This window comes from Mesoplodon densirostris, chromosome 1 (genome assembly GCF_025265405.1).
Source record: "Mesoplodon densirostris isolate mMesDen1 chromosome 1, mMesDen1 primary haplotype, whole genome shotgun sequence".
Taxonomy (NCBI): Eukaryota; Metazoa; Chordata; class Mammalia; order Artiodactyla; family Ziphiidae; genus Mesoplodon; species Mesoplodon densirostris.
In genome coordinates, this window is record NC_082661.1 from 19,924,762 (window position 1) to 19,941,639 (window position 16,878).

General features: G+C 34.5%; 1 protein-coding gene across 7 annotated transcripts in view; it reads right to left on the reverse strand.

Annotated features, from left to right (window-relative positions):
- SHOC2 (SHOC2 leucine rich repeat scaffold protein) overlaps positions 1 to 16,878 on the reverse strand; it is a 103,167-nt gene that overhangs the window by 20,846 nt on the left and 65,443 nt on the right. For 6 of the 7 annotated variants that reach the window (XM_060099657.1, XM_060099687.1, XM_060099668.1 and 3 more), the window contains one exon: positions 10,024 to 10,161. The exons of the other annotated variant lie outside the window; for it this stretch is intronic. In XM_060099657.1, coding sequence (XP_059955640.1) covers positions 10,024 to 10,161 — 138 coding nt within the window. The remainder of the gene's footprint in view (positions 1 to 10,023; positions 10,162 to 16,878) is intronic. 7 annotated transcript variants of the gene reach the window in all.

Sequence of the window (16,878 nt, forward strand, 5' to 3'; positions counted from 1 at the left end):
CTCATTTATATTACTTTCTTATAACAGTGCTTGGAAACTGGGCCGAGAGTTGGCTAGTTATGATTAATTAAGATTCCAACAGGCAGAAAACTGAATTAAAAAGCAACAATAAAAACTACCACTTAGCAAAGACAAGTTAATTTTGCCTTTAAATTGTTTCCTAAATTAACTAAGGATGCTTCACTAGTATCTTTCTGATGACACTCCAGTGAGATGTGTCAATTTTGGAAGGGGAGAAAAAACAAACAAGCAGAGGGCTGGGTCACTTTCCAAAGCTCCAGAGAATTTAGAGATCAGAAATAAGGGCAAGAGTAATATTTACTATTGTTGTCACTGCACTGTGACATTGAATATGATACAAATGTTACTTAGAAGTTGGGATGGCAAAAAATAATCTGCTTTATGATGAAGTATGTTAATTATAGTCATATTTCTAATAGCAAAAAATGGGGACAACCTATATGTTCAAGAATAGATGAATAATTATTTAAATTGAAGGAACCACAGTGTAATAGAAAAAACAAAGGATATTATATTATCTATGTGACCCTGGGCAAGTTATTTAACATAGTCTATCTCCTCACTCATAAAGTGGGGATAATGCCACCTGTCTGACAGGGTCACTCTAAGGATTAAATACAATGTGTGTAAGATACTTGGCACAATGACTGATACCTCACAGATCTTCAAAACATGATTTTATTCTATGGTATTTCTATATTCTGTTACATTCTGTACCTATGAAAATTATGTTACACAAATCTTTAAGATGTGAAAGACTAAGTTATGATATTAAATGAAAAAAGCCAGATAACAAAATCATGTGTTTTGTATTACCTCAACATTGTAAAAAACACATGCATGCAAAAAGAGTGGGGAAAAACACATCAAAACTAACAGTTAGGGCTTCCCTGGTGGCGCAGTGGTTGAGAGTCCGCCTGCCGATGCAGGGGACGTGGGTTCGCGCCCCGGTCCGGGAAGATCCCACATACCGCAGAGCGGCTGGGCCCGTGAGCCATGGCCGCTGAGCCAGCATGTCCGGAGCCTGTGCTCCGCAACGGGAGAGGCCACAACAGTGAGAGGCCCGCGTACCGGGAAAAAACAAAACAAACAAACAAAAAAAACCCACTAACAGTTATCTCTGCATGATAGAATTATGGAAGATTAAATTTTTTTCTGTCAACTTGTCTATAATTTCCCTAATTTTCTATAATTTTGTAATTTTAAAACACCCTTTTGATAAAGAAAAAGTCTAATTCTAAAGTCATTTTACTTTTGAAAATTGTGGTATCTTTATACCAGCCTTTTATTGAATGAATATTTTACATTTTGGAGAAGTTTTATACTAATGTAGACCAAGATGTTTGGACACTTTACATTGTGAGGCTCGTTTTCTCCATACAGTGAGGATATGAGCTGAGCTAAGTTGTGGAAAAACAGAGCACGGTAGTTTGAAGTTTTAGATAGCCATTCTGATAAAAAAGACACAGATAAGAAAGATACCCAAGAAGCAGCAATAAGAGCCATCTGAGAGTACTCAGGACGGACTTTAGCATAAGATATGCAAAGTTGAATTAACGGCAGAGCTAGAATCAAACTCAGTTGGCTCCTTATCAAGTAATCATTTTTTGTGAATTTCATTGACTCTGCTCCAGTGAGCTTGTTTCCTCCTGACACAGAAGCATGATATGTTCATTCTTGCCTCCACGCTGTTTGACTGTCCTTGTTGTGCTCATGGAATGCATTTTTATTCCATACTGAGTCCAGCATATTTGTTCATGAAGCTTTCTCTGGCCATTCTATGAAGACCTTATTGATCTCCCTATAACTGGACTCTTGGCCACACATTGTTTTCATCATACGTTGGCATTTACTTATATTTGGTCTTATGTTGTTAGTTGTTTCATGGATTAGTTACCTCCCCCAAAAGACTGAAAATCCTTTAAGTAAAGGAGGTTGCTATGTACTTCTATCTCCACACAGAATTTGTTTCAGTGCTAAGCACACAGCAGGCATTCATTCATACTTTCTTAACAATTACAGAAGCTAAAATATTTCACTATTTGTCCTCCTTTCCATTAGGAACAAGATGCAAAAACTTAAAATTATATGAAAGGTTCATAAAAAGATTTTTTCTTTGACCCATTCTCATCTTATAAAATAGCCTGTATATGAAACACAGATGTTAACTGGACATGGTTTTAAAATACATATCAGATTTGTCTTGTCTGAGTACAAATTAGTTCTTCTACAAATATTTGCAATAATTTTTTCTGAGACACCCAATGTCTACGCAGCCCATTTTTAGATATCAGAGAACGAACTAATCATTTCCAACTCTTTGCACTCCTCCCATCCTACCAAATAATTTTTAAATTACAAAATATATAAATGCAACTTACTCTCTTTCCCAGAGAACCATGGTTTGTAGTCTAATATGTACCTATTGAGATCTTTCTGTAAGCATTTACTTACACATATACAAATACAGGACTTTTTTTAATGTTTCCGTGTTTATTTTTACATAAATCGGATAAGTTTACGTACTTTCCCCCCTATATAACAGGTCACAGAAATATTTTCTGGTGAGTAAATTCAGATATACTTCATTTTATTTAACCATTGTATTCTACGATGCGCACCATTATCTAAACATTCCCCAAATGACAGCATTTGTTTCTAATTTTTAAAAAAGAATTCTATAATGAACATTCTAATACATATCTGTGCATACATGTGAAAATATTTCTGATGTATCAAAAGATATAGATATTTTAAATCTTGATAGACAGTGCCACTAGGCTATATCGATTTCATTCCCACCAAAATTGAAGGACAGCGGCCATTTACTCATATCCTTTCAAAATGGGGAGGGAGGGAAGGTATCAATATTTTATCCCTGTCTATCCCGTGCCCACGGCCACTATAGCTACAAGGCTGGTAAAGGTGGAAATTTTCCTGCAAGCAGTGATAATGTCTGACTACAAAGAATGTCAAAATCTTCTGATAAAATTTTAATTTGCTATACAAAGTTGAAGATAAAAGAGGCTCAATCTTAAAAAAGAACTTGAAGTAAAGAAGCTCATCCCTTTCTCTCCTTCATACCACTGCTTTCCCTATGAAAGAAAGTTGTTCCATTGTAATAAAATGGCAGAAGCATTTACCAAAGGGTCTATGAAACCTGCCAGAAAAGGAAAGGGCTTATTAATAGCGGAAAGTCCCCATAATTTTGCTCCACCAACTGACATGCCTCAATAATTGTTTACAGTAGAAAAGTAGGTGAATACAATATTTTAACCAATTTTTATTCTCAATGAAACCCAAAAACTTTCTCTGGTAACAAAGATTAGTATGGTAACCAAATTCTAAATGCTTATCAACTCACAAACCCAGTAAACAGAACCATTTCTGAAATTTCTCTTCCAAAAGCAAAATAAGCTTCTCAGTTTTAAAGTCAGAATAGGTTTCTAGAAGTTAAAAATTACAAAATGGGGAATTCCCTGGTGGTCCAGTGGTTAGGACTCGGTGCTTCCACTGCAGGGGGCACAGGTTTGATCCCTGGTCAGGGAACTAAGATCCCTCATGCCGTGCGGCACAGCCAAAAAAACTAAAAAAAAAAAAAAAAAAAATTTAATTTAAAAATAAAAATTACAAAATGAAAACAAAGTAGTGAAAATGCCACATGAAATTATCTAGTACCAAAACTAGTGGTTATTTAAACAAAAATGATACCTCCAACTTTCCTAAACATTTTTTTTTCTTTTCTCCTTTTTTTTGGGGGGTGGGGTGGGGTGGGGTAGAAGAGGATGAACTTTAAAAATTGTAACCTATGAGAATGTGCTATTCTGATGAAGAAACTAACATTTGCAAAGCACTTGTCACTTTCTTGAGAGCATGGCATGTTCAAAGAGTCATCCACGTTTTGTCAAAGTCCACTACTCTCAGCAAAACAAAAGAGGTGAAAAAAAGTAAGGATAAAATATCAACGCTTTCTTATGCCAGAAGAAAACTTGACATCAGAAGTCTGGCATTTACTGTGATTCACCCCCTGCAGTGGTTTCAACTCTAACCTCTTTCAATAAGTGGTTTTAACCACAAACTAAACTGCAACCTAGAAATCAAGCCATAACTTGCTTTAATATTGAGCCATTGTGACTAAGAAATAAAATCAACGTTGCCGAGCTTCTGTGTATAAATGTAGGCTGATCACTGCCAATCACTGGCATTCAGTTTTCTAAGTGCTTAACTTTGACTGTAAGTTGCTCTGTGTTCTGCTCTGACAGCTTGCTTTCTTATGCTGTCAGGTTTTTAAAATATGGAAACATCAAATGGCTATGAGTTAAAATTAGATGCTTTCAATTTCAGCAAATATAATCAGCATTTTTAGGTTAATTTAGTCTAACTTTTGAGTAAGACTCTACCTCAAATAGTCTTTATCTTATTTTAACAAAGTAGCAAAAAATCAGTAGAAAAGGCACACAGTTCTAACGATGAAATAATGTCAAAGGTACAGTTTTTTCCAGAAACATTAAACTGAGAAACTGAAAATAAACTGAAAAGTTATACAAAAATTCTTAAAAGTCAAAAACTCAAAAGAATGCCACCATTTAAAAAAAAAACTAGTAAAGTTGTTATATGTAAGCAGCACTGTAATTACCTAAAATTGAATCACTAAAACTCTGCTTGTTGATATAACTGTAATTACTGTAACATTTCTTCAGAGACCACTGCAACAAAAAGACCTCTGTGAATTGTTCTGTGCTCCAGCCTTGAAGGCAAGGACTTGTTGCTTATTTCTCTCATTCTGAAAAGAAATAGAAAATAAAATATTTTTTCCTACTTCAGACCCTCCTCTCCCTGATTTCATAAAACCACCTGAGACCTCAGAAGGCTTCAAGATATCAGGTTCATAGCTTGAAACAAAACGACTTCTATAATGAATCTTAACATTGTCTTTAGTTTATAGCTGATTCTTGAATTGGAAAATATTTATATGAAGAGAACATACTTTATACTCTTCAACAGGGCAGATTAATGGTTAAATCAGAGAAACTCTAAGTATGTTTTCAAGCGCTCTTTCACTTAACGGCAACCAGCTGCCCCTCTCCCCATTTCCTTCTGCCTCTTCTTCACATCCTGAGTTGTCAGTGATCCTGGCACTGCTCAGCCTGGAAGTAAATGGCGGTGCGTGCTGCCAAAGAGTGATAACTACTCTAGGAGTATTCGTGTTAAATAAAGAGAGGGTTTTAAATATCTGGGTCTACTTACAAGAAAAAGAAAAGGCAAAGAATTAAAGTGATTTTTGGAAAAGTGATTGTCAGGCGATAGAAGATTTGATTTTTCAATTGTGAGTTTAGGGCTAGTTTCTTTAGACCAGGGAAAAGAGCAGGGCAACTTCTGTGGGACTAGCATCAACTCTCCAGGATAGGTGTTATTTTGTTGTTGTTGTTTTTCATTTTAAGTTATGCTTTTCAAGAAGTAGACCAGAAAAGAGAAGAAAAGTATCAGGTGAACTATATTCTAAAAGTTTGCCACTGACGGTTTGGGGTGAATTGCTCTTCTCCAATAGATGAGAGGGAGAATCTCAAAGGTCAATTATGACTGCTGAGATTTGTAACAGACCAAGACCCAAATGTTCTGATTTCTCACCAAATCTCAACCTTCTGCTATACAATCAAAATATGGGGGATGAGAGGGATGGAGAAAGGCAAAAGAATTATTTTAATAAACATGGTATATGATAAATGACTGCAATATTATAAAAACTTTCAATAAACAATACTTATCCACTTTGCTATTACTTGGAATAACAACTGTATTAGTTTGCTGACAACTATCAAAGCATATAAAAATAAATGAGATATTTGAATTTTTATTACTGTTAATGTTTCAGTTCTCATTGATTTCCAATACATATTTGTAATCTGACCATGTAGAATGTGCTAGAAGTGAGGCACCTATGTTATTCTGAGATAACATGTCAACTAGTAGAGATTAATAATGAAGTCAAATGTTTTCATATTAATAAACACACTTGAAATACAGAAGAATTACTTCTGATAGAAGAGAGAAAAGAAATGTAAAATTAAGAAAGCCAGGAGAAAGAAGGATACATGGAGAAGTTACCTTTTGTCAGAGGAAGTGAATCCATAGGACCCTAGTCTTACTAACTGGATGATTTTACCATCCTCCACTACCTATGCTATCTCTGTTTGCCAAGACTATTCATTTTAGTACTTTAATTGCATCCCTCTTTGATTGTTATTTAACAAGACAGGGAAACAGACACATGCATAAAATATTAAATAACAAAATATTGTTAGATTATTTGAGAGTAAGAACAGGGCTGATTGATGACCATGCCCTTTATAGAACTCTATATATCCATATGATCAGTTGAAAGAGTAGAGGAAATTATGTGTATATTTAGGAGAAAAGAGTTCTAAGCAGAGAAACTGAAAAGTACAAAGACCCTGAGGCTAGAACTTGGCTGATATGCTCAAGGAACAATAAAGTATATGCATCTATAATATCCTAAGAAATATACAATAATTATCCCTCAATGAGAGTGATAAGGACATAACTTTATACCATTTCAAGCATCTTTAATTTCAGTTCCCCTGTCTGATTTGCTAGAGTAAACAACCTTTACTTTTCTAAGACTGAGCAAGCCTTTAATTTTATAAAAGAAGTTTCTTTTCTAAAGTGCTTTCATGTTTCATTCCACCGAAAAGTGATCATGTTAAAATGCATTATTCTCTCTTTCCTCCTTTACTATTAAAATTAGTTGGTTGTTCAAAATAAGCAAATTTAGACATATTTCAATGTAAGAACATACAACACAAAGTAAATATGTCAATATGTAATTTAAGAAAACTATACTGAAATAAAGATTAAACCTATATGTTGAACTGGCTCAGAGTATCCCAGGGAAATGGGCCCTGGGATATAATACAGTTCTTAAACTTTAGAAATAAAGAACACTTTGGGTGGCCAGGCACAAAGATTAAGTCACTTATAATGGAAAAAAAATTAGACTGGCCTCATACTTTATATTCAATTCCAGAAGACAACAGAGCTACCTCCTAGTTCTCCTAAAATGCTCAAGGAAAAGTAGTTGAACCCAGTGATTTTTATATCCATCGAACTGTTCTTTAAGTATAAAGGTTACAAACATACAAGAACTAGGGAACTACTGTTCATGAACCATTTCTGAGAAAACTACTACAAGACTGACTTCAGCCAACCAAGAAATGATTTGGGCAATTATGGCAACAGCATTGTTGATGAACATTATGACTAAAATAAAAATACAGACTGGCATAACAAGACATAACATAAATGTTGCATGTCCTAACAATAAAGCTAATAAAAATTGGGAGGAAAAGAGACCAAAAAGGGCAAGTAGTAGAATAAATTCACTGATTGCCTCATCTACATTACTCAACAAAAATAGAATACACATTCAATTACACATGGAATACTTATCAAGATAGACCATACACTGAGCCATAAAATAAGTCTCAATACATTTAAATGATTCAAGTCACACAAAGTATGTTCTTGACCACAATGGAATTAAATTAGAAATCAGTAACAGAAAAACCCTTGGAAAACTGTCAGATGTTGGGAACTAAATAACATACTTTTAAACAACACACAGATCACAGAAAACAAAAGGGTAAATTAGAAAGTATTTTGAACAAAACAAAAAAGAAAACACAAGATGTCACAATTTGTGGGATGTTAGTAAAGCAGTATGTAAGGCAAAATTTATAGCACTAAATGCCTGTATGAGAAGAAAGGTCTCAAATCAATAATCTCAATCTTCTGCCATAGAAACTAGAAAAAGAACAAATAAAACTCAAAGTAAGCAGATGAAAGGGAAGAAGAAAGGTCAAAGTGGAAATCAATGAAACAAAAACCAAGGAAAGAACAGAGAAAAATCAATATTTTGAGACAATCAATAAAACTGATAAAATTGATAAACCTCTAACCAGAGTGACTAGGGAAAAAAAAAAGAGAGAAGATATAAATTACCAATATCAGGAATGAGAGAAATGGCATTACCACAGATTCTATAGATATTGAAATAATAAGGGAATATTATGAACAATTTTATGCCCATTAAATGCGACAACTTAAACAAAATGGACACATTCTTTGAAAGACACAAATGTCCAAGTTTTCTCAAGAAGAAGAAAGTGATAACCTAAATAGCCCTATGTCTATCAAAGAAATTGTAATTGTTTTCAAAAACATTCCAACAAAGAAAAATCCTGACCCAGGTGGCTTTACCAATTAATTTTATCAAATATTAAAGGAAGAAATATGTCAATTTTATACAAACTGTTGCAAAAATTGAAGAGAAGGGAGTACTTCCCAACTTATTATATATGGCCAGGATTACCCTGAAACTGAAACTAGACAAAGACAGGTTTTATAACATTATGTATGAATATACTGTTTGTTAAAAATAATTAAGTAAATCTAATTTTTAAAACTTCTACCAGAATGTATGTTTTTTCATTATTTCTTCTTGGTAAGCAATTTCAATCTTATTATCTGGGTTTTTGTCAAGTTCAGGGAAATATTATTAAATTATATTTTATAGCTTCTTCACTGTCTTACTCTATTCTCTTTCTAGAACTTCTAGTCCTGACTCCCATGACTTTTTTTTTTCATTTATTTTGTATTTATTTGGTATTTTTCTGTCTGTTCTAGACTCTAGGGGACAAGAATCAGAAAGATATAGGTTCTAATGGCTAGCTATTATATCCTGAAGAAGTCTCAGATTACTCTTCTGTGAACAGGTGTCATCTAACCAAAGACAGTCTATTGTAACTTATTAAAAAATTCCACAACAATTGCTTCTGTTTCAAGTAGTGGTAGACTAGATAATTCAAGCAACCCTCCCATTGAAGAAAACTAAAAACACTTCTAAAACAAAAATCAGAAAGCTAACAAGATAATGACTAGTAACCAGGCTGGAAAACAGCTGGGAACCCAGAAACAAGCAAAACACTGGAGAAGATTTTGTCCTGAGAGCACTTTCCTAACTAGAAGATGCAGCTGAAAGGCTAAGGCATGTTTCCACCAAGAGTCAAAATCTAGAGCCTGCCAAGGGTGGGGAGTCTAGTAATAAATATCAACTGGGACCCTACAGGGCTGCACCCTAGTACAAGGGGTAAACCGGAATTAAAACAACCCTCCAATTAGTCTGCAGCTTGCCTCTGACTCACCTGGGGGGACCAGAAAAATCACAAACCTTAGAACACAGATGGAATAAAGTGGTCACCCTAGGTACCTGAGAGAAGCAAACAAAAATCCTTCTGGAGAAAGATAACATTATCATAGGCCTCAAATGATTTAGTAAGAGAACCTTGTAAATATTCATAACCAAAATTATATAAACTTAGTACAGAGTAATTTTTTTAATGTAAAAATTCCCTCTACTGTTTGTATAAATTTGGGGTCATTTAGAAAAAGAAACAAGAATATATAAATATGGAACACATCAGAGTAAGTGCAATCCAACTTTCTGTTCTTTGGCTATGCACTTTCAAAACACATTTTGCACTCTGAGACATCTTTTAGTCCCTCAATATTAAGATGAACAAACTTTCAAATATATTGGCCATGTTTTAAAAACTAAACAGCAATGATTTTATTTTTCAGTGTGGTCTATTTTAGCAAAGAAGGGACTGCACCCTATACAAGAGCATGCAACATTCTGAAATAAGCAAAAACAGAAAATGCACCCATTCTGCAATTTAAGCAGAGTTATAGAACATATACATATTACTCAATATTCTATCTTCTTTACAATTTAATTGAGATCATTTCCTAAAATTTAGTTATTTTCTTTGCCTGAAAATGGAAATAAAAAATGATTTTAAAATGCTGTCTTTTAGAAGTTTTACCACTTTGACAATGTTGAATTTTAATTTTTTATTATCAAAATGGATTTTAATGTCCAAGTAGCTATAAATGATGAACAGTATCTTCTTTCTCCTCTCATACCTATAGTATCTGGGAGGTCTAGCAATTCATTGTGCTGCAAGTCAAGGTTGGTTATCTGTGTGCAGTTTCCAATCTCCTTTGGAAGGTGTTCAAGTTGATTGTGAGCTACATCCAGCGTAATGAGGTTACATAATTCACCTGTAAATTGACCAACATAAAAATTTAATAAGAATTTTTAAAGAATATATTAAATAATGAAAGAAAAACATTTTCTATATCATAACTATGCTTTTTCTGAAAAAGTAAAAGTCAAACACAAAATCTGAAGCTGTTATTTGAAAATGACATTTTACAAATATTGAATTATGAAGCTAATAGAAGGTTATATGTCAATTATACCTGAAGAAAAAAGGAAAATGACACCTGATAATGTTAAAATGTTGGTTGTAAATCATTACCAACCAATATTATATATCTTTTTTAACTTAAGTAACCAATTTAACCACATTTACATTTGTATATTCCATACTTCAAAAAGAGCTTACTAATTTTTTAAACCAAATTCAACACAATAATATCAGATACATCTTGAGTTTAATGTGAGGGTCACCTTTACCTCAAAATATGTATGCTTTCAAATAAGCATATGTTCTGATGTTATATAAATATGTAAATTGAGATTTATAAATCAAAAACTGCTTCTCAATTTAACAGTACTCCAAAAGGATAGAAAATAAGGTATTTTTCTCCTCATTCTGGTTGAAAGGACTGTATTTGGCAATTCAGATTATCCTTAGTGTTTTTCTGTCTTCAAAAACTTATTTATCCAAGTTATATTGGCTCTCTCATGATTTTCCTTTTTTTTTTTTTTTTTGGCAGAGGTTGGAAATACTGAAAAAGTAAGATAAGCAAATGAAGTGCATAAAACTGAAAAATGGGTGTAGGGCATATTATTAAGCCACATATTACAAACATAAGCAACAAAAGAGAAAGTAAATTGGATTTCATCAAAATTTAAAACTTATGTGTATCAAAGGACACTATCAAGAGAATGAAAAGACAACCCACAGAATAGGAGGAAGTATTTACAAATCACATATCTGCTAAGGGATTAATATCCAGAATGTATAAAGAACTCCCATAATTCAACAACAAAAAAACAAACCACCGAATTTAAAAGTGGACAAAGAACTGGAACAGACATTTCTCCAAAGATATGCAAATGGCCAATAAACACATGAAAAGATGCTCAACATCACTAATCATTAAAAAATGCAAATCAATACGATGAGATACCACTTCATACCCATGAAGATGGCTATAATCAAAACAAACAAACAAAAAAACAAACAAAACAAACAAAACAAATGTTGGCAAGGATGTGGAGAAATTGGAATCCTTGTGCTTTACCTCCAGGAGGCCCACCCCAGGTTCTCAGGGTGAAGATAAAAGTCCCCTCCTATTTTCACTTAGGCATATCATATTCAAAATCATATACAGATAATCAAAGACAAAGAGAAATTTCTGAAAGAAGATAGAGGGGGGAAAAAAAACACCTTACCTATATAGGAATAAGGATAAGAACACATTGGACTTCTCTTCAGTAACCATGCAAGCAAGAAGAAAACGGAATGAAATATTTAAAGTGTTAAGAGAAAAAAAAAATCACCAACCTAAAAGTCTATATCCAATGAAATTATCCTTCAAAGTAAAGGAGAAATAAAGACTTTCTCAGACAAACAGATATTGAGGGAATTTGTTGCCAGCAGACCTGTCTCGCAAGAAATAGTAAAATAAGTTCTTCAGAAAGAAGGAAAATGATATAGGTCAGAAACTTAGATCTACATAAAGAAAGGAAGAACTTTAGAGAAGTAATAAATAAAGACAAAATAATATCTTTTATTTTCTTATTCTTAATTGATCTAACAGATAACAGTTTGTTCAAAGTATTAACAGCAACAATATAGCAGGTGATTATAGATTAAGGATAAATGAAATGAATGACAGCAGTGTTACACAGGACAGGAGGGAGGAATTGGGAATATTCTGTTATAAGGTACCCACACACTACCCCTGAACGGTACAGTGTTATTTGAAGGTGGACTTATGTTAGCTGTAAATCCATACTGCAAACTCCAGGGCAATCACACACATACATACATACATACAAACAAAAAAAAAATTAAAACAAGTATAAATGATACATTAAGGAGAGAGAAAATGAAATAATACAAAATGCTCACTTAAACCCAGATAATGCAGAAAAATGGTGAAAGACAAAAAAAAAGTTCAACTAATAGAAAACAGTTCCAAATACAGTTATTATAAAGCAACTATACTCCAATAAAAATTAATTTTAAAAAATCCAACTAAATCAATAAACACTTTAAATATGAATGCACCAAATAAAAGACAGAGACTATCAGAGTGGATTAAAAAACGAGACCCAACTAAATAGTACTGTCTTCGAAAAACCTACTCTACAGACACAGGTGGATTAAAAATAAAGGGATGGAGAAAGAAATACAATGCTAATGTTAATCAATAGAAAGCTGAAGTAGCTACACAGATTTCAGACAAAGTCAACTTCAAAGCAAGGAAAGTTATCAGAGATATAGAAAGCATTACATAATGATAAACAGAACATATCTGCAAGACATAATAATCCTTAAAGTGTAAGCAGCTGCTCATCTCCTCCATATCTAGTATAGTGCTTAGTGGTTCTGAACACAGAACCATGTTCAACTGAAAGAATAAATGATGATAACTGGGGAAAATAAAACTTGGATTCTAATACTCTTCAGGCCAGAAGTAATAAATGTTTTTTGTATTTGCCACAACTTTTCTAATAATACTTGAAGTTATTTCAGTTCCCATGAAAGTAAATCCCACTACTTTAAAAGAATATGCACAAATTCAAAAGTGTATAGAGTCCCAGCAAGTAAATAAAGCAAGTTGGGAGGAGACTGTGGCTAACTTTAGCCTATTCGGAACAGATATGATTCAACTCAGGTCAATTATTGCTACACTACAGGACTTCTCAACCTCAATACTGAAATATTTTGGACCAGATAATTCTTTGCTGTAGGAGGCTGTCCTGTGCATAAGCAGCATCCCTGGCCTTTACCCATAAGATGCCAATAGCACCTCCCCACCAAGTCATGACAATCAAAACTATCTCTAGACATTGACAAATGTCCTTTTTTGTAACACTGCTAAAATTGACCCTGGTTGAGGGCCTCCCTGGTGGCGCAAGTGGTTGAGAGTCCGCCTGCCGATGCAGGGGATACGGGTTCGTGCCCCGGTCTGGGAGGATCCCATATGCCGCGGAGCGGCTGGGCCCGTGAGCCATGGCCGCTGAGCCTGCGCGTCCGGAGCCTGCGCGTCCGGAGCCTGTGCTCCGCAACGGGGGAGGCCACAACAGTGAGAGGCCCGCATACTGCAAAAAAAAAAAAAAAAAAAAAAAAAAAAAAAAAAAAATTGACCCTGGTTGAGAATCACTGCAATGTTGGGACGAGAAAGCTCAATATTGTCCAATTCTCATGCTTGTCAAAAGAAGCTGGAAATTTATATTTTCATATAAAATCTTCTAATGTTCAAATACTAACAACTAATTTTTAGGTTGAAACAGAACAAAACACTGTGTTATCGAACACATCTGTGGGCTTTTTTCATTGTTCAGGATGCCAGTTTGACACCTCTGAACACAGAAGCAGATGAATTACCAATATCTTAGGACAGGAACTTACATATGACTATCTAATATTAAACTAAAAAATAAATGTTTTAAAAAAGCAGAGATATAATTATCTAGACTCAAATTAAGTTAAATCCTAAATCCTTTTTTGATTTATATAAGTTACCATATAATAACTGAATTATTTTGAGTATATATTCTCTCCAGAAAATTATCCTCCAGCAATACAACACTCTACAAAGTCAGGAAATCATGTTAACACTGATACATTAAGGAGAGTGTCATCTAATAACACTAATACTTCTTTCTCACAGTCTAGTAATGACGAAAAGTTTTGAAAATGCTTAAAACTCAGGAAATGTGATTTAATTTTTTAACAGCATCAGCACACAAAAGTAACATGATTGTTAAATTTTATTTTAGTCCATGAAATACAATAAACTCACAGGTTAATTATATATATTATTGCGTTAAATTTGAAACTTTAGATTTTCCCCCAAATCCACGTATACATTTTAAAGGACTCATGCAAAACATTTTCTCTTAGGAACTTTGAATTTTCTTCCGTCCAAAGAAAAAGATCTAAAAAACTTCAGGGAAGTTTATAATTAATAAAAGATAGTTTCCAGGAAAATCTAAAATATTTTTGAAACTAATCCAAAATGTCTTATTAAATACAATTAACAAAACATTTTTAGTGTGGGGAGAAAAAAAAGGAGTTTAAGATCTCTCTTATTTAGAGCAACACTCCTAACTGCCCAAGCTTTTCTTTTTTTTTTTCTGTTTTTTTTTTTTTTTGCGGTACGCGGGCCTCTCACTGTTGTGGCCTCTCCCGTTGTGGAGCACAGGCTCCGGACACGCAGGCTCAGTGGCCATGGCTCACGGGCCCAGCCGCTCCACGGCATGTGGTATCCTCCCAGACCGGGGCACGAACCCGTGTCCCCTGCATCGGCAGGCGGACTCTCAACCACTGCGCCACCAGGGAAGCCCCCAAGCTTTTCTTGTTCATATTCAAATAATCAGAAACATTTGAAAATTCTGAATATATGATAAATTCTGCACTAGACAATACTGGGCCAGGATAAGAGCTTGTGTTACAAATCACAAAAGACAGAATATTAAACATTTAAGGAGTTCATAAACTACTTTCACACTATTTACTATTTCTATACTCTGTCCAGTTAGTCAGTACTTTAAACATTTATTTTACTATATGATCCAAATATTATTAACAAAATATAAGTTCATCTCAGATGGTTCTAAAGGACAATAATCAAGGTCTTAACAGTGACTTGTCTCTGGCTGGGTTTAAGAGTGGTTTTTATTTTCTACTTTATATATTTGTATTTTGTGATTTTTCCTTGTTTTTGTACATTTTTTAATCCAAAGAGAAAAAAAAAAGGGAGATTCATGAGGAAAATACTAGCAGTCTCTCCTACACTGTATACGGAAGAGCATTTTTTGACTCTTAAATAGAAGTTTCCTGTCTGTGGAGCAGATGTATCTTTTAGTGAAAATGAACGCATCATGTTATCATATTGATGACACGAGCCATTGATACAATGTATCTTATGACTCATATTCCATATTTAGTAAGCAATCTTTTAAATTTGACTTCCTACATAGATTTGCCTACAGAGGAAACACGGACTTCATTCATTGATCCATTCTACAAATACTTATTAAGCACCTACCATGTACTAGGCACTATTCTAGGGACTGAAGATACAATAGGGAAAAAAGAGATAAAATTCCTGCCTTTGGGCTTCCCTGGTGGCGCCGTGGTTGAGAGTCCACCTGCCGACGCAGGGGACACGGGTTCGTGCCCCGGTCTGGGAAGATCCCACATGCCACGGAGAGGCTGGGCCCGTGAGCCATGGCTGCTGAGCCTGCGCGTCCGGAGCCTGTGCTCCGCAACGGGAGAGGCCACAACAGTGAGAGGCCCGTGTAAAGCAAAACAAAACAAACAAACAAAAAAAAACCCTGCCTTCATGGAACTTATATTTTAATATGGAAAAAATAAATAATATATAACCAAGGTGAGGACGTATAGTAGCATTTGAGTATACACCTGAATAATGGGAGAGGAAAGAAACAATGGAAATATCTGGGGGAAGCTGAGTGAACAGCAAACACAAAGACTGTGAGGCAAGAGAGTAGTTCAAAACACAACAGAAAGCCAATGTGGCTGGAATAATGAGTAAGGAAGAAAGTGATAGGAGATGAAGTAGCCCAGAGTCAGGGTCTTGTGGGCTAAGGTAAGGACTTCAGCTTTGACTAAGGAGGTAGTGGTGAGGGTAGTAAGAGTAGTTTTTTTTGTTTGTTTTTAAAGCAGTTTCAGGTCTACAGAAAAACTGCACATAAAGTACAGAGTTCCCACATACCCCACCTCCCCACAGTTTCCACTATTATTAACATACTGCATTAGGTGGTGCATTTGTTACAGTTGATGAACCAACATTTATACATCATTATTATTAACTAGAAGTCCATATTTTACATCGCCATCCACTCTTTGTGTTGTCCAGTTGTACAGGTTTTGATAAGTGCATAATATCATGTATCCATCATCACAGTATCATACAGAAGTTTCACTGCTCTAACATCCCCTGTGCTTCACTACTCATTGATCCATCTCTCTCCTGGGGCCCTTGGCAACCATCGATCTTTTACTTTTGCCTTTTCCAGAATGTTGTATAGTTGGAGTCATATAATATGTAGCTTTTCCAGATTGACTTCTTTCATTTAGAAATATGCATTTAAGGTTCCTCCATGTCTTTTTGTAGCTTGATAGTTCATTTCTTTTTTACCACTGAACAAATATTCCATTGTATGGGTGTACTAGTTTACTATTCACTCATTTATTGAAGGACATCTTGGTTACTTCCAATTTTTAACAATTATGAATAGAACAGCTAAAAACATTTTGTGTACAGTTTCTTGCATGGACATAAGTTCTCAACTCATTTGAGTAAATAGGAGCATGATTGATAGATTGTATGGTGAGACTATGTTTAGCTTTGTAAGAAACTGCCACTGTCTTCCAAAGTATCTGTACCACTTTGCATTCCCACAGTAATGAATGAGAGTTTGCACCAGCATTTGGTATTGTCCAACCAAAACCAACAGAATGAATAAATAAAATCATGGTATATTCATACTATGAAATATTATGCAGTAATGAGAAGGAACATTCTCAAACTACATACACCAATATG